At 38.1% G+C, this 27,459-nt stretch overlaps 1 protein-coding gene across 1 annotated transcript; it reads left to right on the top strand.

Annotated features, from left to right (window-relative positions):
• Positions 1–26,203: 26,203 nt before the first annotated feature.
• LOC110692049 (glutathione S-transferase T3-like) lies at positions 26,204–27,382 on the top strand. The gene has a single exon (XM_021869041.1). The coding sequence runs from the start codon at positions 26,204–26,206 to the stop codon at positions 27,380–27,382; it is 1,179 nt and encodes a 392-aa protein (XP_021724733.1).
• The last annotated feature ends 77 nt before the right edge of the window (positions 27,383–27,459 follow it).

The following is a 27,459-nucleotide window of genomic DNA, read 5'->3' as shown; positions in this document are numbered from 1 at the left end:
TAAAAGTAAGGTTAATATACTAATATTAGTTGTTGCAATAAAAAATTAGTTAAAATAGTTTGGATTAATGGCAAATGCTTTATTGGAGTGCACACAGGATCGGGACCTGTTGGACCGGAGACCGAAATCTTTTGAAATCATAGACCGGAGACCGAACCTGAAAAACCGGTCCGGTCCGGGTTTGGACCTGTTAGACCTGTTTTAAGCAAAAATTATTCTCTTTTCCTAGAACTTAACTAGGATAAGAATACGCTTTTAGAAAATCGCACCTGTAAAGTTTGGGAGACAGATTGAACCAAATGATCAAACTCTAATAGATTTCTCACTAATTAAGCAAATAACATATGTTAAGAAATTAAACTCAAATAATCAACAAATATGTAGCTTTCGAAGATATTAAACTCAAACTCAAACTCAAATAAACACATTGAACCAGTAGACCAGCAAGAATATGTAACATTTGGAAGTGTATTTGTAGCTTTTGTACAACACAATAGCAATAACAACATGCGAATATGTAACATTTGGAAGTGTATGTGACTGAGTGAGTAGGGTTTGTGAATTGTGAGAAGATAGAAGAGGGTAGCGTTTGCAGTTTGTGAGAAATGGACTGAAAAATAACCTTAATGGGTTGATTTTTTTTTTTTAATATATACATATTTATACATTCTGGGTAATCCGGTCCGAACTGGAATATTCCCGGTTTGGACCGGACCTGAAACCCAGAATGTCAATTCTTTGGACCAAAGACCGGACCTGTTTCATCCGGTCTTGTCCGTACCCGGTCCGTTCGGTTCAAGCCCAAAATACGGTCCGGACTGGAATGTGTGTAGTCCTAATGCTTTAGACCGCATAACCGATGGTCGAATCTTGTCAAAAAAAATTGATGCATTTTTTCCAACAATCACATGCAATAATTGCAATTAATTGCTAGTGTTTCACCGCTTAAAAGTTAGATTTCCTTTCTTAAAACTCAATTTTACCATAGCTAGTCATTAAAACTTTTTCTTAATTAATTTTTCTTGTCCTAAATTCTACTCTTAATTAACTAGATGTTTTCACGGGCCTGTGTTATGTTTGATAAGTTCAATAAAATATTTTATAAAAATAAAATTGAGATTTTCTACACTATACCCCTGAGGTATTGGGTTTTTCACGCCGTATCCCTCCAAAATTTTTTCTTCCACACTGTGCCCTTGAGTTTTAGGTTTTTTATACGTACTACCCTTAATGAATGCTGAAGTTAACGAATCGTTAACTTGTTTGTCAAATTGTATTGGGGGTTGCTCATGTTTGGCGGCATTGCATTGAAAAAAGGTTGGTGACATTCTTTTCATTTGAAGCAACCACACTGCACCACCTTTGCAGTCTAGCGCGACACACCAGCCACCGACGCCACCTCGTCGCACCACCAGCACTGCGCCACCTAATAGGATTAGTGTGGAGATGAATCAATGCATAGAGGCATAAGGTGAGAAGCTAGAAGCTGGTATTGGTTGTGAGTTCGATCGAACAAGAAGGAGTTCGACCAAACTTGTGAAAAGTTCGGCCGAACATGCATGGGTCCGATCGAACCATGTTTTGAGGCAGTAGCATCAACAATTCCATTTTCTAGCATTGGTGCGACGGAACCTTAAGGGAGTTCGACCGAACCACTCTAGGTTCGACCGAACTCTGGGTTGGTTCGGTCCAACCCCTGCTGCTCTGTTTCTACAGTGCGATTTTAACCCGTGTGCTTGATTAATTGCTAGCCCTTGGATTGTCATTTAATACCTAGACTATATATAGTTTTACTAAGCCTCTTTTATATGATTCGACAAACATTAAACACTAAGTGAGGGTTTGAGAGAGTTTGTGAGGAGAATTTGAATTCCATACAATTCATGCTTGTAATTCTTGATTTCATTCATCATCAATACTACTCCATAGTGCAAGGGTGGGTTATTTCTCCCGATTTCTCGGGTTTTCCAACGTTAACATTGTCTCTCTTTTACTTGCTTTAATTTCTTCATGGTTGTTCTTAGTTGTTGTTCTTGGTTGTTCTTCATTGTGTGGGTTGATTGCTATTAGTTTGAGCCCTTAATCCTTTCAATTGGTATCAGAGCCAAGGTTGAATCTTTGGTGTTTTAGTGATTTAGGGTTTTTGTTAAACTTGAATTTGTGATTGAGTTACAAAGTTTGGAACTTTAGGTGTTCAAAGTTTGAATCTTGGGTGTCAAGTTGCATTCTTTGTTGTTGAAAACCTATTGTGGACTTTGTGTGTTTGATTTGCAATGGAAGAAGGCAAGTTGAGAATTGAGAAGTTTGATGGGAAGGATTTTGGGTTTTGGAAGATGCAAATAGAGGACTATTTGTATCAAAAGAACCTATATTTGCCCCTTACTAGTAAACCATCGGGTATGAAGGAAGATGAGTGGAAAGTATTGGATAGACAAGCTCTTGGAGTGATTAGATTGACATTGGCAAAGAGTGTTGCTTACAATGTCAAAGATGTGACAACGACGATTGGTGTGATCAAAGCATTGTCCAATATGTATGAGAAGCCATTGGCTATGAACAAGGTGTTCTTGATGCGTCGTTTGTTTGAAATTGAGATGAATGATAGTGGTTCCGCCCCCGAACATATAAATGAATTCAATTCGATAATCTCTCAACTAGCTTTGGTTGTCATCAAGTTTGATGATGAAGTGAGGGCCTTGATTTTGTTGTCATCGTTGCCTAGAAGTTGGGATACCGTTGTAGCCGCCATTAGCAACTCTTCCGGAAAGTCGTCGAAGTTGAAGTGTGATGATGTGAGGGACTTAATCTTGAGTGAGAGCTTGAGAAGGAAGAACTCGGGTGAGTCATCGGGTGGTGCTTATTCTAGTGAAGGTAGGGGGCGTGGAAGATAACAAAGAGGTGCTCAAAGAGGAAGATCGAAGTCTAGAGGGAGGAGTAAGTCAAAAAGGAAGGTGAACATTGTGTGTTAGGGTTGTGGTGTGAAAGGGAATACAAAGAGGGAACGTCCTAATCCCAAGAAGAAGGGTGGTTCAAACCACAAGAACCATGATGATGCTAGTTCATCGGTTAGCTTGGCATCAAGCGATGAAATCGGTGATCCATTGATCTTGAGTGTTGATAGTCCCATTGAGTCTTGGATCCTTGATTCGGGAGCTTCATTCCATTCTTCTCCATGTAAGGAGATTTTCCAAAACTTCAAGAGCGGGAAGTTTGGAAAGGTGTACCTTGCGGATGATGAACCGTTGGATATTGTGGGGAAGGTAGATGTCATGATCAAGACTTCAAGTGGGAGTTCATGGAAGCTTGAAGATGTTAGGTACATACCTAAGCTAAGGAAGAATTTGATTTTGGTGGGTCAACTAGACTCAAGCGGTTTTAGAACCATGTTTGGTGAGGGTACTTGGAAGGTGTCGAAGGGAGCTATGGTGGTGGCTCGGGGCACGAAGATCGGTACTTTGTACACTACCTTAGAATGTACAAGCATGATAGCTACAACCGCAAATGACGAGACTAAGCTTTGGCATACTCGGCTTGGTCACATGAGTGAGAAAGGGATGAAAATGCTAGCTTTAAAGGGTAAGTTGTCGAGGTTGAAATCAATCGACATGAAATTTTGTGAGACATGTGTTTTTGGCAAGCAAAAGAAGGTGTCTTTCACAAAAACCAAACGGTCCTTGAAGAAGGAGAAGTTAGAACTTGTGCACACGGATGTTTGGGGCCCATACCCCATCAAGTCCCTTGGTGGTTCTCACTACTTTGTTACTTTCATTAATGAGTCTGTAATACTCCGTATTTTTATGTATTTTATAAATTATTTAATTAATTATAAAATATATTTTTAAAGTACTCAAGTATTTTAATTAAATATTTAAATGGCTAAAGTATTTAAATTATTGAGTTTTATAAAAGTATAATTTATTTTGGGCTAAACGTTTATTAATCGTTTGGGCTCATTTAAATAATAGTATTAAACAATTCTTACATACTTCTAGTGGACCAAGCCATTTTATTTAAGTAAGCCCAATTCTTTTATTTGAACCCTTGTGGGTCAAATATTTCATGACTAAAGTCCATTTATTTATTAAGCCCAAATACAATCCCTACTCTTTACTCTATAAATATTCCTCTAAACCCCAAAAGTTTCCCACACAAGAGATCAAAAATCAGATTTTGGGGGTAAGTAACTTTTCTTTTCTTTTTCCCTTATTTTTCCTTTTCTTTTCTTTCTTTTTCTTTTTCCTTATTCTTTTCCTTATTTTTTTTCTTTTCCTTGGAGTTTCATGCGTGAAAACTCACGCACAGCACTTCAAGTGCTTGAAGCCACCAACACCACGCCACCTAGCAGCCACCTCACGCCAGCCACGTTATCACCGACGACCACCACCTACCGGCCGGCGATCGCCCAGCCAACAACCCTTGGCCGGCCACCACTCGTGGTTTCCTCTCTCACTCTCCTCCTTGTTTTAATTATTATTCCTATAATTATATACTATACATTTTTTATTTTAATTATTGAAATATGATTAGTATATTTTATAATTGTGTTTTGACAACTAAAGAGTATAAATTTCAGATTTTGTATGGTTTTAAATTATGATTTTTATAAAGTATTAAAAGTTAGGGTTTTAATTATTAAAGTATTGATTTTTAGGGTTTTAACTTACAATTGATTTGAGGGTTTTATATACCTATTGATTGTAAATAATAATAAAGCTTAAAGACTACATTTTTATGGAGTATTAATGAGTTTTTAATAAATTAATATTGTTGGAATTTTATTTTAAGCACTACTTTTGTGTTTTAATAAAAAGGGGTTGATTACCCATAAGTAGGGGAGGTTTTAATTGGTTCTAATATAATTTTCAGATTTATTTAAGGGATTTAAATCTTAAAAAGTGTGCTGAAATTTTATATAAACACCATGAATGAGGTTTTATTTTGTGGTTTTAATTACCCACTTAAAGAAAGAGTTTTAAAGGTTTTAAACCAAAATTTCAGCTTATTAGAGAGTGTTTAAAGTGTTTAAAAGTTGCTGGAAATTTGTGTAATCAAGGGAGTAATTGAGTTTATATATTTGGTATTGTAGGAGACTTTAAGTTGAGTAATTTCTAGCAATTGTGGCTAGTTGGAAAGATGATTTGAGGTACGTTCGCGTACTTAGTAATGTTTAAGTGTATAAAAGCATGCTAGGCTTTGTTAAAATTAATTCCAAGTAGTATCATGATAGGTATTGGATGGAATTTGTTGATTGGATTGATATTGGAGAATGATTTGTGACGAATGAATTATTTATGGTGAATTGGTGATTGGAATTAATTATATTGACATCTTGATTATGAACCATACTTTTATTATTGGCATGTTAGAGAGCATGCTTGATTAAACTAAATGTTTAATTTGGTTTGGAATATGAAAAATGAATTTTATTATGGTTCATATAATTTTTATTGATGCTATAAGCATGAGAAAGGAGCTATTTAAGTGTCTTAGTACACATGGATAAATTATATTGCGGTGCCTATGTGCCCTTATGGTGTTTCTAACACTGAGGGATAGGATTTGAGGTGCCTTATGCACTTAAGGTGTTTATACACCGAGGTAGTTAAAGGATTCAATAATAAATGTTGTTTGTCACTAATAAATTAAGAATTGAATTGGAAACTTGAATGGTTTGAATGATCGATGTTGATTGATTGTATTATTTTGCATTAGAGTCATCACCAAGTTTAAACCGGTAAATCACGTAAAGTGCAAGAAGGATGAGCAATAAAACTCTGGATTTGTGCACATCTAGAGTATTGACAAAAAGGGGTTGGGGTTCACGGGGTATTAGCCGTGTACTTTTCAGAGGCCGTCTGATCTACGAGTCTCTTGTTTTCAAATACTTTTAAAATTATAAGGAGTTAGATGAGATTTCATACTAGCTATGGCCACGGAGTCGCGCCCGTCTGCCATTGGATGTTTATTAATGTCTTTCGAAAGGAGGCATAGGGTTTTCTTTTATTAATGTTCCAAAATGGGGCATAGGGGGACAACCCGGTCAATTGCTTAATCCAATCAAATTAATGAAATGATCAATGCTATTTAGTGAAAACTTAGTAATGATCGACAATTGAGTCATGTGTTCGAGTCAATGATTATATTGTGTGTGTATAGAATGCTTGTTAGTATCATGCTAAGGCTCTTTACTATATTTTTTAGCTTATATGTACTCAGCGTTGCTGATTACGTGCTTTTGTGTGTTTTCTCTTGGTCATGACATTCGCCCTTCAATGACCCTGTAATGATCCAATTCTTACACTTGTAATATTGAAGAGCAGACTAATCACAGGTTTTTGCATAAACTGAACTTGCATTAGGGTGATGGGATTTGAGTGGAGCGTTGGTTAATCACTTAGCTTATTTCATTTCATAAGTTGATGTTATTTTGACTCTAACTCTACTCGCTTCCTATTTTATTGGGTTTTGAATAAGGGCCGTTATGGTTCCAACTTGTTAGTCTAAATTTGGTTTTGATTATTAGTTTTGAAACTTACATTTTCTTTTAAAACTAAATTAGTTTTCCGCTGCTGATATTTGAAACTAGCCTTAACGTTTGAACACGTGGCGATAGCACGCCAGTAATTCCCTCACAGGTTATTAAAAGTATTTACAGGTTACTACAGGTTATTACAGGTTTTAAAGAGAGAATTATTGGGGTGTTACAGATTCATCATGAATTACAAGTCGGAAGTGAATGAGATGTTCAAGACTTGGAAGGCGGAGGTTGAAAATACTTCGGGCAAAAAGATTAAGGCAATCAAGTGCGACAATGGAGGAGAGTATGAGTTGGACGCTTACAAGAACATTTGTAAGGAGCATGGCATTGTTTTGGAGAGGACCATTCCCGGTAAACCTCGCCAAAACGGGGTAGCGGAGCGGATGAATAGGACCTTACTCGAGACGGCAAGGTGTATGAGGTTGTTTGTGGGCCTCCCAAAATACTTTTGGGCGGATGCCGTTAGTACTGCGACTTACTTGATAAACCGTGGACCTTCGGTGCTTTTGGAATTTAAGATACCGGAGGAGGAGTGGAGTGGTAAGGAGGGGTCCTACACTCACTTGAAGACCTTTGGTTGTGTGTCCTATTTGCAATCCGAGAAGAGAGACAAGCTAGACCCAAAGGCCATCAAATGTTACTTTATCGGGTATGGATATGAGAAATATGGTTATAGATTGTGGGATCCTAAGAATCGAAAGATTGTTTGGCATTGTGACATCACTTTTGATGAGAGCTCCTTGTACAAGGACAACTTTGGTTGAGAAAGAATCAATTGGAGATGAGTGGGAATTTGTTAAGCTAGATGGTAAAGTTAGAAGTGACAAAGAGGTTGAACAAGTAGAAGTTGAGGTTCCAATTCAACAAGCATCTCCTCAACATGGTGCTCATGTTCCGGTGGATTCGGATTCAAGTGTTTCGGATGATGATGATCACTTGGAAGAAGATGAGCGAGTAGTTATGGGTGAGCCCGTTGTGGTTCAGGTGAGCCTTCTACACCACCTACGCTGGGGAGATCATCAAGACCAATCAAGCCACCAAATCGATATTCTCCATCCTTGCATTATTTGTCGTTGACGGATTTCGGTGAGCCGGAATGTTATCAAGAGGCAATGGGCATGGGTGACTCGTTGAAGTGGGAGCAAGCAATGGAAGATAAGATGTCTTCATTGGAGAAAACAACACTTGGGTGTTGGTTGAGTTGCCTAAAGGCAAAAGAGCACTTTGTGCAAGTGGATCTTTCGAAAGAAAGAAGAACCGGATGGTACAATTCAATACAAGGCAAGACTTGTGGTGAAAGGTTTTTCACAAAAAGAGGGCATTGATTATCACGAGATCTTTGCTCCGGTTGTGAAGTTAATCACTATAAGGATCTTGTTGGCTATATACAGTGGTTTCGGAGGACTTATTTCTTGAGCAAATGAATGTAAAAACCGCGTTTTTACATAGTGATTTGGAGGAGGAAATCTACATGAAGCAACCGGAAGGGTTTCAAGTTCCGGGTCAAGAGAACTTGGTGTGCAAGCTTAAACGGAGTCTATATGGGTTGAAATAAGCTCCGAGACAATGGTACAAAAAGTTTGACAATTTCATGCTAGGCAATAGTTTTGTGAGAGCGGAAGGTGACCATTGTTGCTACTTTCAAAGGTATGACAATGGCTATATCTATTTACTTTTGTATGTTGATGATATGTTGATTGCGGGAACTAGTATGCAAATTGTCAATGGCTTGAAAAAGAAGTTGTCAAGAAGATTTGAGATGAAAGACTTGGGTGAGGCCAAGCAAATACTTGGCATGAGAATTTCTAGGGATAGCTCAACGGGTGTGTTGAAGTTATCTCAAGAGGAGTATATCAAGAAATGATTGATGTAAAGCCTCGAAGCTCACCTCTTTCAAGTGAGCTCAAGTTGACTAAGGAGGATTTCCCAAAGACAAGGGAAGAGAAGGACAAAATGGCCATTGTTCCTTATGCTTCGGCCGTTGGTAGCATGATGTATGCTATGATTTGCACTAGGCCCGATATTGCTCACGCAGTGGGAGTTGTGAGTATGTTCATGTCAAATCCAGGTGAGAGACTTTGGGAAGCCGTGATGTGGCTATTGAGGTATTTTTTGGGTACTTCAAGTATGGATCTTTGTTTTGGTAGAAAAGGAGTTGTTTTGGAAGGTTTTGTTGATGCCAATTTTGGAGGATGTTATGATTCAAGCAAAATCACTTTGGGGTATGTGTATACTATTGGTGGTATGGCCATTAGTTGGATGAGCAAGCTCCAAAAGTGTGTCTCTATGTCTACGACGGAAGCCGAGTATGTGGCTATGTCGGAAGCGGGAAAGGAGATGGAATGGTTGAAGGGTTTCCTTGAAGAAATGGGCATGAAAAAAGATGTTTGTGCGTTGTATAGTGATAGCCAAAGTGCGGTTCAATTGGCTAAGAATCCTATGTTTCATTATCGCACTAAACACATCAAGAGGCGTTATCACTACACTAGGAGTTTGGTGATGGATGGCACGATGTGTTTGAGGAAGATTGTCGGTTCCAAGAATACGGCGGATATGCTCACTAAAGTTGTTTCTAGTGACAAATTGGGAATGTGTAGGACCTCAATTGGACTCCATCATTAATTTGAAGGAGTGTTGCGCTATGGTGAAAATTATTTTGATGAATGTGTTGAGTGTTCTTGAGGAAGGAGTGTATATGTGGTAGTCTATGGTGCATGATTGATCCTATATCCAATTGGGAGATTGTTAGGATTAGTGTTGAGATGAATCAATGCATAGAAGCATAAGGTGAGAAGCTAGAAGCTGGTATTGGTTGTGAGTTCGATCGAACAAGAAGGAGTTCGGCCAAACTTGTGAAAAGTTCGGCCAAACATGCATGAGTCCGATCGAACCATGTTTTGAGGCAGTAGCATCAGCACTTCCATTTTCTAGCATAGATGCGACCTAACCTTAAGGGAGTTCGACCGAATCACCCTAGGTTCGACCGAACTCTGGGTAGGTTCGGTCGAACCCTTGTTGCTCTGTTTCTAAGGTGCGATTTCAGCCCGTGTGCTTGATTAATTGCTAGCCCTTGGATTGTCATTTAATACCTAGACTATATATAGTTTTACTAAGCCTCTTTTATATGTATTCACAAACATTAAACATTAAGTGATGTTTTGAGAGAGTTTGCGAGGAGCATTTGAATTCCATATGCTATTCTTGATTTCATTCATCATCAATACTACTCCATAGTGCAAGGATGGGTTTTTTCTCCCGGTTCTCGGGTTTTCCCACGGTAACATTGTCTCCCTTTTACTTGCTTTAATTTCTTCATGGTTGTTCTTAGTTGTTGTGCTTGGTTGTTCTTCATTGTGGTGGGTTGATTGCAATTAATTTGAGCCCTTAATCCTTTCACCACCACCTCCCCTCCTACCAGGCCACCTGTAGTTTTTCGAACAGCAATTAAAAAACAGGGGTTTGAAACCCCTCCTCTCTTCTTCTCTAGCCGTTGTAGCCGCCGAGCCACCACCGTCGGTCCTCCTCTCCTCTTTGTTGCCCTGTGTTCGAAAAACAACAAGAATTGAACTAACCACTGCATTGAATTGAACTAGCCATACAACACCACATACGCCGCCGACTTCTTCGTCTTCTTGTCTTTCTTCTTCTTCCCTACATCAATCTGCAATTATTGTTGTGATTCTCTATTGACACTTTTTAATGCTGAAGTCCCCCTATTTTTTTAAAATTTCATAATTTATCTGCTCTTTTTTATGCAATTTAATTGAACTTGTTGAATAACAATGTTTAAAGGACGAAACAGAAAGGGATTTTTGAATCAACAAATGATAAAATTACATGCTTAAAGGAAGAGACAGAAAGGGATTTTTGAAGAAGGAGGAAAACAAAAGTTTAATTTAGAACGAAAAACAACGGCAATAAATTGGAGAAAAACAAGTAAAGAACCAACAACAACAGCAAATTGGAAGAACAACAGCAGCAGCAACAAATTGGAACAACAACAACAAAAAAAAAAAAAAAAAAAAAAACTGATTTTCGGACCAATTGGAGCAAAACAAGCCAAAAGCCGACCAAAATCATCTCCCAAAAACGAATAAAAATTCGAATTTATGTTATGATTTTGCACTGTGATGGGGATGAATTTCGAGTGATTAATTTGAGTGATAATGGAGGTTTGTGAGTGCTTTGATGGAAAGATTTGAGTTTGAGTGTGAATAAGTGAGATTAAGTGGAAAGAAACCGAAAAAGACAAAGAAGAAATGAAAACTTAACGTTTGATTAACGTCCACTTAACGGAAGGTTAGTACATATAAATAACCTAAAACTCAAGGGCACGGTGTGGAAGAAATTTTTAGGAGGGGTACGGCGTGGAAACCCAATACCTCAGGGGTATAGTGTAGAAAATCCCAATAAAATTAATGAAATTTGAATTAAATTGGTATGGGATAATTATAGTTATGGACAACCTAAATTAATTAAGGAAATTTGTTTCTAAAATTGAAGATTGATACACATATTTATTTATTTATTTTCAAATATTTTCATTTATCTTATAAAAAAAACATTTTTGTTTATGATAATATATAATCAATTAATGTTTTACCCCGTCAAAAAAAATAAATAACAATTTTAAGATCATAGCTTTCTCATTATTAGTGTAGAATAATCTTCCCTAATCCGTCGTGACCATATCTATCAAATGTTGTAGAATATCTTTTTTTGGGATGTTGTAAATTTTATAATTAGATATTCATAACTATGAGGTTATCACATGGCCCTTTCTGGTTAGAACAATTCCTGCTCTTTTTATTAGGGGTAAATAAATATAAATATATTTTTTGATGAGATAAATAAATTAAAATATCTAACAAGGAAACAACCTATCAATAAGTATCTTTAATTTTGGAAATAAATTTTCATAATTGATTCTTCAAAATTTTTGTTTCATGTATCTTCAATAAACGTCTACAAAAATTGTTACTTTACAACTATACATTAATATATCCACAACAATTTAATTAATTTCTTCAAATTTCATTAACTTATCCTTAAAAAATATTTTATAAAATTTAACTTTTTATCCATATCAATTTAATTGATAGACTTTAGATTCTATATAAACTTTTTTTTTGACGAAAAACGTAGCTTAGCTCAATTTATTAATTCACCAAGTTTTCAATATCGTTACATAAAGCCCCTGAATTTCAGGTGGGTACTCTTCAAGCCAAACACGATATTCACTAAAAGTGAAACTCAACTTTGCTAAGCTATGGGCAACAATATTACCCGACCTTCTAACAAAAGAAAAATCACAACTCTGACAGCTACTAGCAAGCATCAGAATATCCTTCACCAAATTGCCAAAATAGCAAGGAGATATGGAGCCCATCTTCAGATGGTGGAACAAACTAATGTTATCAGTTTCCAGAATAAAGTTCCTAAAGCCCGCTTCCATGGCTGTCTTGATGTTGGATCTCATAGCAATCGCTTCACCAACAACAACATCTACCTTCCCATTCATTGTCGAACAAAAGACTACCACAGCAACCCCTCCTCATCCCTTAAAATCCCACTAATTCCCAGCCACTGACCTTGGAAGGCTGCGTCTGTATTTAACTTATACAGACCAGCAGCAGGAGCCTTCCATCTAGAGCTGAATTGCTGCACTTGCGTCACTCCATCAGCATTTGCATTAGCTTCTTCAAACTCTCCCACCAAGCACATTGTCTTATAAAGAATGTCATCCTCCCTTTTCTCTCTTTTATCAAAGACCCATGCATTGCGTTTCAACCTGATTCCCCATGCCAGGCACTAAAAAAAATATCCCACCAATTCGTCTCCTTAACCTTTCCATACATCAGGTTGCACCAACCTCGAAAACCATCAGCATCAATAGCACTTGTGTCAAGCCGCAAGGCAGAGTGTCTCCAAATAGAGGAAGTTGCAGGGCAGAAGAGAAGTGTATGGGCAGTAGTTTCTTCTCCTTCCCCACACTTAGGACATTGTTGATCTACATTCATACCCCTAGCCATAAAACGGCTCATCACAGGCAGCCCTCCCTCACACTTCTCCACTCAAATAATTTGATCTTTGGTGGAATACGGGCATGCCAAATGCTCTTCCAATTAAACTCTACATTCCCATTTGACGAGGTTGCCTTATCCCTTACCTCTTCTTCAACCAAGAGGTTGTAAGCGCTCTTGTTGCTGTAAAGCCCATCTTTCGAGTGATGCCATGACCAAACATCTTCCTCATCAAATAGAGGTACTGGAATACTATAAATTTCATCAATTTCACGCTGAGAGAATAACTCAGAGAGAGTAGACAAATTCCAGCTCTGATTTCCCCACAAATCTTTGACATACATCGAAATATCACTACCATCCCTCTTTTGTGACAAGATTCGGAACTTAGGGAGATTAGGCACCCATGGGTCTTCCCAAATATGGACACTGCTTCCCCCACCAATAGTCTTTATGGCACTCTTCTTAATCACCTCTCTAGCACTTAAAATCGATCTCCACGTGAAGCTCATGTTTGGGACAGCTTTAGCATCAAAGGAAGTTGAGGTTGGAAAATATTTACCCTTAAGGACCCGATACATAAGCGATTCCTTGTTACTCAAAATGCTCCACGCTAGTTTTGCTAACATAGCCTTGTTAAAAAATTTCATATTTCTAAACCCCAATCCTCCCTGATTTTTTTGTGCGGAGCATCTTTTTTTATCCAACCAACCTCATCTTTCGTTCATCTCCTTTTTGCCCCCAAAAGAAACTTCTACACAATATTTCTATCCCGTTTAAGATGCCAACAGGAATAGAAAAACATTGCATAGCATAGGAGGGTATAGCTTGTGCCACTGATTTGATGAGAATTTCCCTACCTGCTTGAGAAAGATAACTACCTTTCCAACCATTGAGCTTCTTCCAAACCCTATCCTGAATACTCTGAAAATTTTGTTTCTTAGAACTTCCAATGTAAGTCAGAAGACCTAAATATTTGTCATGTCCCTCGATAGCCTTAAATTCTAACTTCATCTGAAGCATATTTTTCTTTTCAAGATCAATATTTCGGCTAAAGGACACCTCTGATTTTTCAATATTTAGTTTCTTACCCGACACTACCTCATAGGTCGACAATATATCAAGCACTTTGTCAATTTCCTCCTCATTAGCCCGTATAAATAACAGGCTATCATTAGCAAAAAAACAGGTGGGAAATTGGCTCAACATGCCTCCCAATCTTGACTCCATGAATAAGCTTTTTCTTTTCCGCATCTCGAAGAAGGGCAGATAAACCTTCCGCACACATAATGAATAGGAAAGGAGATAACAGATCTCCTTGTCGCAGACCTCTACTTGGTCTAAAGGCCCGAGACGGTTGCCCATTCACTAGAACATCAAAAGAAGCTGATGAAACCCATACATCTCATAATATTCTTCACATAAGACTCCGGAAAGCCAAATTTCAGCATCATTTTTTCTAGAAAGACCCATTCAACTCTGTCATATGCTTTTCTCATGTCCAATTTCAACCCCATGTATCCTTTCTTCCCTCTTTTTTTTCCGCAAGAAATGAAAGCATTCATAAGCCACTAAAATGTTGTCTGTAGTTAATCTACCAGGAACAAAACCACTCTGAGACTCACTGATAATACATGGCAATATTTTTTTAAAGTCTGTTAGCCAACACCTTCGACACAATTTTATACAAAACATTATATTACACAGACTAATAGGTCTATAATTAATAGGAGACTCACACACTCTTTTTTTTCGAAATTAAAACAATGTGTGTCTGATTAATAGAACCTATATCACTACCATTGTTCAAAATATTCAGAGTACTCTCTACTACATCACTTCCGACAACATTCTAGAATTTTTGAAAAAAGATAGCAGACATACCATCAGGCCCAGGGGCCTTAGTGGGGTGCAACTAGAAGAGGGCCTCACGAACTTCCTCACTAACAAAAGGAGCAGCAAGTTCTGCACACTGAGTTTCTGAAATTGCGGCATCCACTTTCTCAATCACAACATCCGTATCACATTGCCCACCCGATGAAAATAAATCATCAAAATGGCGCACAAATACCTTTAAAATCTGCTCTTCATCTTGAAACAAGTTACCAGCCGCATCGTTCACTTCTCTAATGTGATTTCTTGATTATCTTTGACTAGCTTTTGTGTGGAAAAATGTAGTATTTTTATCACCATTCTTAAGTCAATCTAGTCTACTTCGTTGCCTCCAATATGCCTCCTCCGTCCTCTCCAACTCATCCATTCTATCATCCAAAGCCCGTATTTGAGCTATAATCTCCTTTGTCTGTAGCTCTCCCATAAGGCTCTCCATCGTAGCTCTGTAGTCCTTCATTTCTTTCATAAAATCCCCAAATTTATTTCTACTCCAAGCACTCAGATTTATCGAGGTATGAGCAATTTTCGAACAAATGTCACCACCCCAATTCCACACATCCTTCACTATGTCACCACAAGTTTCATCTCGAAGCCACATTTCTTCAAACCTGTATTTTTTAACTTTTTTTTTTCTTTTTTATTTTTCCCACACCCTCGTTAATACAAAGCAGAATGGGCAAGTGGTCCGACTTCCTCTTCGATAGATGCATCACAAACGATCTAGGGAAAAAATCCTTCCATGTTTTGTTTGCTAAGAAATGATCGAGACGCTCCTGCACATTACGATTATCACCTTGATTGTTAGTCCAAGTAAAGTAGTGACCCACAAAACCTAGATCCACTAACTCGCAAGCCTTCACTGCTTCTCGAAAAATTTCAGCCTCCACCATACGAAAGTCTTTACCTCCCTGTTTCTCACTCGACACCAGCATCAAATTGAAGTCACCTCTACAAATCCATGGAATGTTTGGGTTACTCCTAAGACTTTCTAGCAAAGTGTGAGTCAGGTGCTTTTTCTCAGCTTCCGGATTGCCATATATTCCAGTAAATCTCCAGCCTTGCTTGCAAGATAATTTTACCCATGAGTCAATATGGTGCAAAGAGTACGACTTAATTTCCACCTCCAAAGTATCCTTCCATAACAGAGCTAGCCCTCCACTACATTTCCTTTCCTCCCCTTCACAACTAACAGCAAGAAGATTATTAAAGCTAAGCTTATTTTTTACTCTTTCCATCTCATGACTTTTTAGCCTCGTTTCCGACAAAAAAAATGATTTGGGGTTTATCAAAGCCACGATTTTTTACTACATTTTGTTAGATATTTAGAGTGTTGATGGTTGCGTTCGCGACCATGAAGAAGCGCCCGCACTTTGGAGGCGCGGCCGCCGCGCAGTAGGCGCGCCTAAACCGCGTACCCTACTGGAAAATTCTGTCTGTTTTAGGTGGCACGCCCGCTCCTTTGGATGGCGCGCCCGCGCCATGTTTAGGCGCGCCCGTGCTCTAGACCGCGCCTAAACCGCGCACTATTCTGGAAAAGTTGGAAATCTGGCAAAACAGGGAGGAGCGCCCGCGCATGAAGGTGGCGCGCCCGCTCCTCACTGTGGCGCGCCCGCGCCTCCTCCTCGTCAACGGTTTTGTGGTTATTTTCCTTTATATTATTTCGGGGCCTTGTTGTTTTTGATACAGAACTTGATCTTCAAAAATCCTCTTCTTCTCTACACCTTTATTGAAGAACTTTGCAAACTCTTTCTTAATTCTCTATCATCTAAGTCTATTGTTTGAGAATTTAACCATCTTATCACACATCTTTGTGCTTAGAGTGTGGTGTTGTCTATTGTATCTCAAAGTGAGCTTCCGATTTCAACCCAAGCACCGTGGTGGGGGAAATTATCACTTTAGGAAAGTGTTTACACACCTTAGACAAGTATCCGGTATTGAAGACTCACGTGGTCTATTGTATTCTCATGTTCTTGGTGATTTCATTGGCATGGAGTAGAGGCAAGTTTTAGTATCTTTTACATTAGAGTTTTCCTTGTAATTTTCTGATTACTTTGATTTTTGGTGCTTGGATTGTAATACTTTAACTAGTATTGATTATTGTATAATTTGATTGAATTATACTCTATTTAGGTTTTGTTCCATCAATTTTAAGTAATTCCTATTGTATTGAATTGCTGAAAACCTAACAATCTAAAGTGATAATTGTTTGAACAAAATGTCTAGTGTGAAAGAACTTACCACAAAATTTGTCAAACTCAAGAAGTTTGACGGTGTGGAATTTCGACGATGGAAGAAGAAGATGTATTTTCTTCTTACATCGTTGAAGGTTGCCTATGTCATTAGTACTCCTAGGCCTGTAGAACATGAGAATGAAACAATGGAGGATGTTCGTGAGAAATCTAAGTGGGATAATGATGACTTTATATGTCGGGGTCATATTCTCAATGGGATGGAGGATGATTTGTTCGATGTGTATCAACATGTCGAGTCTGCTAAGGAGCTATGGGAATCATTGGAGAGTAAATATATGGCAGAGGATGCCTCAAGCAAGAAATTTCTTGTAAGTAATTTCAATGACTTTAAATTTGTTGATGGTAGATCGATTATGGACCAGTTTCATGAGATACAACGTATTTATAGTAACTTGAAACAACATGGTATCAATGTTGATGAATTATTTGTTGTTTCAAGTATTATTGATAAGTTGCCAATAGTTGGAAAGATGTTAAGCATGACTTAAAACTTAAAAAGGAGGACATATCTTTGTCCAATTTGGCTACCCATCTTCAAATTGAAGAGGGGATAAGGGCAATGGAGAAAGCTAAGGATGGAAATCCTAGCTCTTCCACCATCAATGTGGTGGAGGAAGGCAAATCTAGTGCTTCAACTAGTGGTAAGAGGAAGATGTTTAATTCCTCTAAGGGCAAGTCCAAGAAACAAAAGGACAACAACAAGTATGCTTGTTGGGAATGCGGTAAGACTGGACACCGCAAGAAGGACTGCTACATTTTCAAGAAGAAAATGGAGAAATCCAAGGATGGTCAAGCTTCTAAGAGCAAGGACCAACCCACCAAAGGTAATTTATTACATGAAGTTGAATTTAATTCCGGTATGGATTTAAATGCAACGGATCCTAACATCTTTATGGTGCAGGATGATGACTCTTGGTGGATGGATTCGGGGGCTTCAAGGCATGTATGCAAGGTGAAGCATTGGTTCAAAACCTTTCACAAGGTTGGTGATGGAGAAGAGCTCTTTATGGGAAACAACTCTACCATCATGGTCCAAGGAAGAGGACAAGTTGAGCTGATGTTTAGTTCGGGCAATAGTATCATCCTTAGGGATGTATTATATACTCCTAGTATTTCTAGAAATCTTGTATCAGGCCCAACCCTGAATAGACTTGGATATAGACTAGTTTTTGAAGAAGATAGATGTATTATTACTAAGGGTAGCACTTTTGTTGGACGTTGTTATTTGTCTCATGGTTTGTTTAAACTCTCATTAAGAGAAAGGTCTATAATGTTGGATGATGTGTGTTTTAATGTTGGAAATGACAATGGTTTGAATTTGTTTTCTTTATGGCATTCTAGATTAGGTCATGTGAATTACAATAAGTTGTCTTTCATGTCTAAACTAGAACTTATTCCTCCATGTGATATTGCTCTTGATAAATGTACTACTTGCATGCTTAATAAGATCACTAGAACTCCTTTCAAGAAAGTTGAAAGATGTTCTAAGATTTTAGAATTGGTTCATAGTGATCTATGTGATTTTTATAGTACACCTTCTTTGGGAAATAAAACATACATAGTTACGTTTATTGATGATTTTTCAAGATTTTGTTATGTGTATCTTTTATATTCCAAAGATTAACCTTGGTTAAATTTGATATTTATAAGAAAGAGGTAGAAGTGCAAGTAAAATCTTTTATTAAGAGATTAAGAACGGACAAGGGAGGAGAGTATTATGATCCTACTTATTTCCAATCTTTGGGTATTATTCATGAGACTACAACTGGTTATGCATCACAATCAAATGGTGTAGCTGAAAGGAAGAACAGAACTCTTCAAGAAATGGTTAATTCCATGCTATCTTACTCCGGTTTGAGTGAGGGGTTTTGGGGTGAAGCTATGTTGACGGCTTGTCACATACTTAACCGTGTTCCCACTAAGGGAAAGGATTCTACTCCTTATGAACTTTGGTACAAAAGAAAACCAAACTTGAAATATCTCAAGGTTTGGGGTTGTAAGGCAGTTGTAAGAGTGCCCGGTAACAAAAAGAGAAAGCTCGATAAAAGGGGCTTGGAATGCATTTTTATAGGTTATGCTGAGTATAGCAAAACCTATAGGTTCTATGTAATAGAACAAGGTGACTATATTTCGAAACATTCGATTATTGAGTCACGAGATGCAATATTTGATGAAAACCGATTTTCATCAATGAGTAGACCTAAGGATCTACAAGTTAGTACCAAAGGAAAGGAAATTGTTGATTATGATGATCAACTTGATTCTCATGTAGGTTCATCTAATAATGAGGATGAGACTCCTCATGTTAGAAGAAGTAAAAGACAAAGGAAAATTAGGAATCCTCTAGATGATTTCATAATTTATTTGGTTGAAGGATCTAGGGATGTCCTTAGTTCCACTACTCCATATTGTTTCAATGTGGATAGTGACCCAAAAACTTATAGCGAGGCCATATCTTCCCAAGATAGTGCATTTTGGAAAGAGGCTATAAATGATGAGATGGATTCCATCATGGGAAATAACACTTGGGTCTTAGAGGATTTACCTCCAGGTTGCAAACCTCTTGGTTGTAAGTGGATTTTCACTAGGAAAAGGAGGCCGGATGGCTCCATAGTGAAATTTAAAGCCAGATTGGTTATCCAAGACTTTAGGCAAAAGCATGGTGTTGATTATTTTGACACATATGCACCGGTTGCAAGAATAACCTCGATAAGGTTATTAATTGCAATGGCTTCGGTATATAATCTAGTAATCCATCAAATGGATGTCAAGACGTCATTCCTTTATGGAGACCTAGAGGAAGAAGTGTATATGAAACAACCCGAAGGGTTTGTTTTGGAAGGACAAGAAGATAAGGTGTGTAAATTGGTTAAGTCCTTGTATGGACTTAAACAAGCACCAAAGCAGTGGCATCGAAAATTTGATGACACGATTATGTCCTTTGGATTCAAGGTGAATCAAGCTGATAAGTGTATATATAGCAAATTTGATGACAAAGGTCTTGGTGTCATCATTTGTCTATATGTTGATGATATGCTTATCTTTGGTACAAGTCTACAACAAGTAGAATTGACCAAGGAATTCTTGTCCTCATCTTTTCAGATGAAGGATTTGGGGGAGGCAGATGTCATTTTGGGCATCAAGATAATTCGGGACAATGGAAGGCTTATGTTAAGTCAATCTCATTACATTGAGAAAATGATCAAACGGTTCAATATGTTTGATAAGTGTCCTGTGAACACCCCCATGGAACCCAATGTAAAATTGGTTAAGAATTCGGGGAAAACGGTTTCCCAATTGGAGTATTCAAGGATAATTGGATCCTTGATGTATGCCATGACAAGTACAAGACCGGATATTGCATTGGCTGTGGGAAAACTATGTAGATTTACTAGTAACCCGGGTGCACATCATTGGTTTGCAGTTCGGAGGGTCTTTAGGTACCTTAAAGGTACATTGGACTATGGTTTGTCATATAGTGGATTTCCTTCGGTTTTAGAAGGATATTCTGATGCAAGTTGGATCACTTACAAAGAGGATGACTCTTCTGTAAGTGGTTGGGTGTTCATATTTGGGGGAGGTGCCATTTCATGGTCTTCCAAGAAATAAACTTGCATTGTCGATTCCACTATGGCAGCGGAGTTTATAGCTCTTGCCTCAGCTAGTAAGGAAGTTGAGTGGTTGAGAAATCTCATGTTAGAGCTGCCTTTATTGCCTAAGCCAATCTCACCGGTGGCTATTCATTTTGATTCGAATTCGGCTTTAATAAAGGCTTATAGTCAAGTGTATAATGGTAAGTCTCGGCATATTTCACTAAGGCATAGCCTAGTGAAAGAGCTTATCAATGATGGGGTCATAAGTCTTGACTATGTTCCTACGAAAATGAACTTGGCGGATTGCTTTACTAAAGCAATGCCAAGACATTCCATCATATTTGCTTTGAATGAAATGGGTTTATGTCCTATAGCACAAAGTTGTGAAACCCAATCTAACGCTTGAAGAAACATCAAGTCTTAGATTCAATGTGGTTGAATTACAACTTTGTTATTTGTTAGCAATATTTGATGACCCATATTGCTATGTTACTTATGACGATAAGGTAGCATCAATTCAAAGTTCTCAAAGATTTAGAGTTGAGAAGCTCTAAATGAAAGTGTCTTGTCACAAGGGCACACTTACGTATATGAGAACCTACCTATATAAGTTCGAAGTTTAGCCGCTTCAAGAAGTCTAGATGGACATATAGACTTTGATGAACTTATGAAAGATACGGACACATGGCTGTATAAAAGTGTCAAGTGATGTTAAATTCGAGTTATCTTGTGTGTATTTCACCTTCGAATGATTAGAGATATCCGTGTGATTCAATCCATATGGAAATCATGGGATATGATCATCGTTAAGAGTGTTATACTAAGTGTCAATTCTTGAATTTATGCATAAGATGAAGCTTATTTGATAGAAGTAGAGAAGGTTTTTAATGGAACACTCTAAATGGGGGAGGATTGTTAGATATTTAGAGTGTTGATGGTTGCGTTCGCGACCATGAAGAAGCGCCCGCGCTTTGGAGGCGCGGCCGCGCAGTAGGCGCGCCTAAACCGCGTACCCTACTGGAAAATTCTGTCTGTTTTAGGTGGCGCGCCCGCTCCTTTGGATGGCGCGCCCGCGCCATGTCTAGGCGCGCCCGTGCTCCAGACCGCGCCTAAACCGCGCACTATTCTGGAAAAGTTGGAAATCTGGCAAAACAGGGAGGAGCGCCCGCGCATGAAGGTGGCGTGCCCGCTCCTCACAGTGGCGTGCCCGCGCCTCCTCCCTCGTCAACGGTTTTGCGGTTATTTTCCTTTATATTATTTCGGGGCCTTGTTGTTTTTGATACAGAACTTGATCTTCCTCTCCAAAAATCCTCTTCTTCTCTACACCTTTATTGAAGAACTTTGCAAACTCTTCCTTAATTCTCTATCATCTAAGTCTATTGTTTGAGAATTTAACCATCTTATCACACATCTTTGTGCTTAGAGTGTGGAGTTGTCTATTGTATCTCAAAGTGAGTTTCCGGTTTCAACCCAAGCACCGTGGTGGGGGAAATTATCACTTTAGGAAAGTGTTTACACGCCTTAGACAAGTATCCGGTATTGAAGACTCACGTGGTCTATTGTATTCTCATGTTCTTGGTGATTTCATTGGCATGGAGTAGAGGCAAGTTTTAGTATATTTTACATTAGAGTTTTCCTTGTAATTTTCTGATTACTTTGATTTTTGGTGCTTGGATTGTAATACTTTAACTAGTATTGATTATTGTATATTTGATTGAATTATACTCTATTTAGGTTTTTTTCCATCAATTTTAAGTAATTCCTATTGTATTGAATTGCTAAAAACCTAACACATTTATTGCTGAGGTACTCCCCAAACCTCTACAAGTCCACGAAAAGACGTAATTCATTGTTCACTGAGAGCCCATGATGTGGGGCCCGCCACGTTTTGATTAGAGATAGCAACCTTTCTCTTCTTGCTCATAGCATCAATTTCATCTCCATCCACAAGCATCTCAAATTCCTCATATACCTATTCATGTAACCCCCTTTTACCACCACTCAACAACTTTCCTTCCCCACCCCCTTTGTTGTCACTCTTTATAAGATTGACCTTTCTAAGCCTTCGCCCCTTTTCTCAAGTCTTAGTAACACCCTCCTTCTTTTTGTCCTTCATACACATCTTTCTATTTTTCTCTCCAGACTCACTAGCTATCCCATGATCTGCATTAAAATCAGTATACTCCCTAGTGTCCATCATCATCACTTCCTTTTTACTACTAATGTCAACCATACCCTCCCCAACATTCCCCTCCTTGCTCCCTCCTACACACTCCCCACTCCTCTCCACATTGACACCTTCTTTTATCCCCCCTTCTCCTCCTGATCTTAACATCGTGGGAGTAACCTCACTCTCTTCGCACATCGCTGTACCTATTGTTCTCAGCACTAGTTTTTTTCCACTGTTATCCAACACCGCAAGAAGTTCAGCCTCCGTATTCTTCAATGGAACTTTCCTTCCTTCAACATCATGGACAGTCGGAAAGGAAAAAGCAAGTTTTCTAGCAGCCCCAACCGATCCTAACTTAATAACATCTGGATCATTATAGGTAGGAATTTTCTTCGATAATGCTGAATTTTTTAGTCGCTCCACCCAAGTCTTCTCAATTTCACGTTCAGCTGTATCAATTCTGAGTTTCTTTTTTGGAGATGCCCGTAGCCACGGCCCATACTGATACACCATCTTCTCCACCTCCCCTTTCTCTTGCTCCTTGATCTGGCATTTTTTCTCTGTGTCTTCTAGTCTACCATAGAAAAAGCAAAAATCTGCAAGCCTCTCATACTTAATATCCACCCAACGAGACTTATTTTGCCCCGTAGCTAGAGATAGTCCTCTTCGCAATAGCTTATTAATATCCACAAGGACTTTGATACGCAAACAATCTCCCCACCCTAGAGGATCGAAATCATCTGCCTCTAGAAATCCCCCCAAAAACTCCCCACATCATACATTACTTCCAGGGATCGTTTGTTTAGAGGCACATCTAGTAATTGATAAGTCTATTATATATATATATATATATATAAAAATATTTTATTCCCCATCCCAATGGTCATAATTGTGTTTATTTGAGCTCTACGAAGCCACTTTTATTACTCATATGTTAGTTTTTAGTATTGTTTTATAGGAAATTGCAGATTTGAAGCATTTTCCTGGATTTATTGGAGCCACTACGAGCGTTGGAGTATGATCGCATTATTATGACCACATTCCGAAGCCCAAGGCCGTGTTAGAGCAATCAAACCGGTGATTAAGGGCTCGGTGAAGAAAAAGAGTTCGAGGCAATGGACCGTGTTTCAAGACTCAAGAGGAAATTCGTTTGGGCCAAGAAAATAGCCCAATTGAGGATCCCAAGTGAAGAAGGCCTTGCCCAAGAGCTCGCCCGACCGGGTAGCCCCTCGCCCTAAGGCGCGCCCGGCCGGGCGAGGCATATAGAAGGGGACTAGCCCCTCGCCCTGTCTCGCGCCCGACCGGGCGCGAGCGAAGACTTAGAGAAGAAAAAGGCACGCCCGACCGGGCGCTTGTATTTATTAAGAGTTTCAGCGATTTTAGTCTTTCTTTAATTAGGATTTTTAGGCTTTAGTATAAATACGTTTTGTTGGTAGAAAGTGGATGACGTCTTTTTCATTAGCGAAAAATTCCAGATTTAGTTTTAAGCTTGGATTAACATTCTTGTTTTCTCTCCATACTTTTGATTTATGCAATTCATCCTTTCCGTTAAATTTGGTAACGATTTCTTTTCCTTTTTATTTTTAGTAATTTACTTGCTTTAATTAATTATGTCTTGTTTAATCGTTTTGCTTAGCTTAGATTTAATTATGTGTGAGTAGTTTTATTTATAGGGTTGTGGGGATCCATAAATAATATGATGGGGTAAATTATTGTTGTTGGTTGTTAATGCTTGATTGATTTCCTATTGATTGATTTAATGCTATGCAATTAGATTTGACCAGGTTTAATTGTATGAGTTATGCAATATTAATTCGAGATTCGAGAGATGAGAATTGATGTTTAGGCTTAGTTTCAATGGGCAAGTTAATTTATAAATAGTTAAGTCAAGATTCGAGAGATGCGATTTAATACCGGTAGATTAATTTTGTGATTATAATACGTAGCAAAAGCCCTTTATGATCTGATTAATCTATGCATTGATGATTGATTGTTGTGTTTTACCCTGGAATCTTATTTATTGGTGAACCTATACTCTAGGCCTTTTATTATTGATTTCCTCCCCTATTTAATTTGCTTAGTTTAATTATTAGTTTAATTCTCACAAAAACAATTTGGTTACTTGATAATTTAGATTGTATTAATTAATTAGGAATAGAAAGACCTGTTTCTCTGTGGATTCGACCCTACTTCCCTATCTATATTAGTTAGTGGTTTTAGGAACTACTTTTGATTAGGTGATACGACTTCAGCCTGTCAGTAATCTAACCCACATGGGGGTCTGCTTGAAAACAATTTCAAACGGTTGTTCATCACCTATTACCTCTTGCAAAAGAAGTAATTTCTCGTCAAAGAACCATGGTCTACCTCCAAAAACCCGATCTTTGTCGTCCTCACAGAAGAATTGAAAAACGAGTAAATTCGTCTCAACAACCCTAATTGCGAATTTCTCTTTCAACCTCCATACATTCGCCAAGGTTCTCTTCATTGCTTCAAGATTGTAGGGTTTAACTGTCCATAATTTTCCCACCAGAGTGAGATTTATTTTGGCTTCAGTATCATCGCTAACAATTTCTATGTAATCACCCCCTAGCACCACACCTTCTTCATCAGTTAAACGCAGTTTTTTCCCAATCCTTCACCAGGTCGTCCCCAATTATTCACACTACACCAGAATCCAGGGAGATTGACCTATGAAAGGTTAAATTGATCAAGATTGGCACAAAAATGGAGAAGCAACGCACAAAACCCTAACTCGTGACTTACTTACCCCAGAGAGGGACTTCTAAAAATAAAGTTAAGGGGGCTAACAGATTCTATATAAACTTAAGAGCACTACCGGCAGTGAGTGAAAAATCCCTCACAAGTAAAAGTTAAGGTGTAAAAAAAAAAACCGATCACCACATCAATGAGAGGAAATCCTCTCATGGCTGAGGACAATTAAATTCGCTCAAAGGATGAGGAGAAATAAGGAGGAATAGTAATCATGTGGGACCCGCAAATTCCCACGCAAGCTTATTTCATTTGTTGAGAAAGGATGCAAAACGCATCATACAATTAGCTAACTCAGCAAAACGACGTCGTACAATTAGCAAACTCAGCCAAAAAAAATTAAATGGCTGGCAACTGACGCGCGTCAGGCCAGCCAATGGGGGAGCGACACGTGGCTGTGGCAGTTTATCCAACCAATCAGAAAATTCCCCTTTTTGTAACGGTAATATATTTTCAATGCTAAATAATACCATTTTAAATATATAAAAAAAAAAAATATATTCACCAACGGCCATAAAATTTTTTACTCTATAAATAGAGATCCATTTTGATATATTTTGATATACTTTCAAAAACCCAAAAAATCTCTTATATTCACTAATTTCCCAAACCTCAATTCTTCTACTTCTTATTATTATTAATTACGGTTTTGTTAAAAAAAAAATTTACTGTTATAATAATTATACTTATAATAATAATAATAATAATAATTATATTATTATTATTATTATTACTATTATTATTATTATTATTATTATTATTATTATTATTATTATTATTATTATTATTATTATTATTGCTGTTATTATTATTGTTGTTGCTATTATTATTATTATTGTTGTTGTTGTTGTTGCTGTTTCCATTTTCCGAAAATATAATTTAGTTATTGTTTTTTTTAGTAATTGTTGAATTTCTTACTAGTTATTGTTTAAAGCTTTATTACTTTACTACTTTATCAACTTATGGATCCTAACAACCCTGATTTTACGAATCATTTCTCTGATTTGGGTGATGATTTTGTCACTAATCCTCGTTTCCAGCTTTTCCTACAAAGGCTTGGAAACACTTCTTTGCAAAATTCACCACATCAAACACCTCATCAAACTCCTTTCGAAAACACTACCTATGTACCACATTCACCTCTTGTTTATCAAGGGACCAATTCTCAATTTGATGATGAAATGGAAGAACCTGTTCCAGACACTCCTCAATACTCTCCACATCCTCCAAGAGGGTCTGTGAATCAAAACCAACCATCTCCAAAAGCAAGTCGAATGTGGTCTGTTGCGGAGGATGAAGCTCTAATTGGTTTGTATCTTCAATTCAGTGAAGATGCAATTGTTGGTACAAACCAAAAAGCAGCTGCGCTCTGGCGAAAAATATCTGCGGCATATGATCAAGCGCACTCTGAGAAACCCCGCATCCTACCGCCAAGACCTTTGAGGAGTTTGGAAAGTCGTTGGAGAAGGATGGCAACTGATTTAATACAATGGAGTAGTTGCTATGACGAAGTTGGAAGGGCAGCTGGCAGTGGTTACAACGAAGCAGACCGAATTCATAATGCGAGTAAGTTATTCTATATTTCCTCCAAGCCTACTCCACATAATTTTAATTGTCACCATGGTTGGGAAATGGTTAAAAATGACCCGAAGTGGAGGACAAAACTGAGATGGGCGTTGTCAAGAGAGGAAAGATTAGCTTGCGGTGATGCTGTCGAAGACGACAGTAGTGGAAGTGAAAAGCGGTGTAGAACTGAAGATGAAGATATTGTTCCCGTTACCGGTTTCATTTCTGGGGGTCTTCCTCGACCTGATGGCGTTAAAAAGGCAAAGTCCAGGCGTAATAAGGGAAAAGGAGTGGCTTTTGATGTCTGTAACATTACTGAGCAAATGCAGCAGAATAATGCAAGTAGGGAAATTGAGGCACAAATGCGATTGAAGAAGTTGGATTTCGACATGGAAAGGGAAAGAAGGAAGCAAAAACAAGTAGAGCTTCACCAAAAACAAGTCGAAATTCAAGAGAGAAGGCTGAACTATGAAATGCTGCAAGATCTAATGGCAAAGGGACCGGACCTAACTCCCGATGAAGAGGCTTACAAGGAAGAATTACGTGCACTACTCTATGGTAGAAGGAGCATGTAATAATAATCAGCTTAATGTGTTTGCTACTGTTTTATTTAATTAATGTTCAATGTAGTCCTTTTTATTTTAATTAATGT

This window comes from Chenopodium quinoa, unplaced genomic scaffold, assembly GCF_001683475.1.
Source record: "Chenopodium quinoa cultivar QQ74 unplaced genomic scaffold, ASM168347v1, whole genome shotgun sequence".
Taxonomy (NCBI): domain Eukaryota; kingdom Viridiplantae; phylum Streptophyta; class Magnoliopsida; order Caryophyllales; family Amaranthaceae; genus Chenopodium; species Chenopodium quinoa.
Note: the sequence above shows the minus strand (reverse complement) of the source record. Positions and strands in the feature narration are given on the sequence as shown.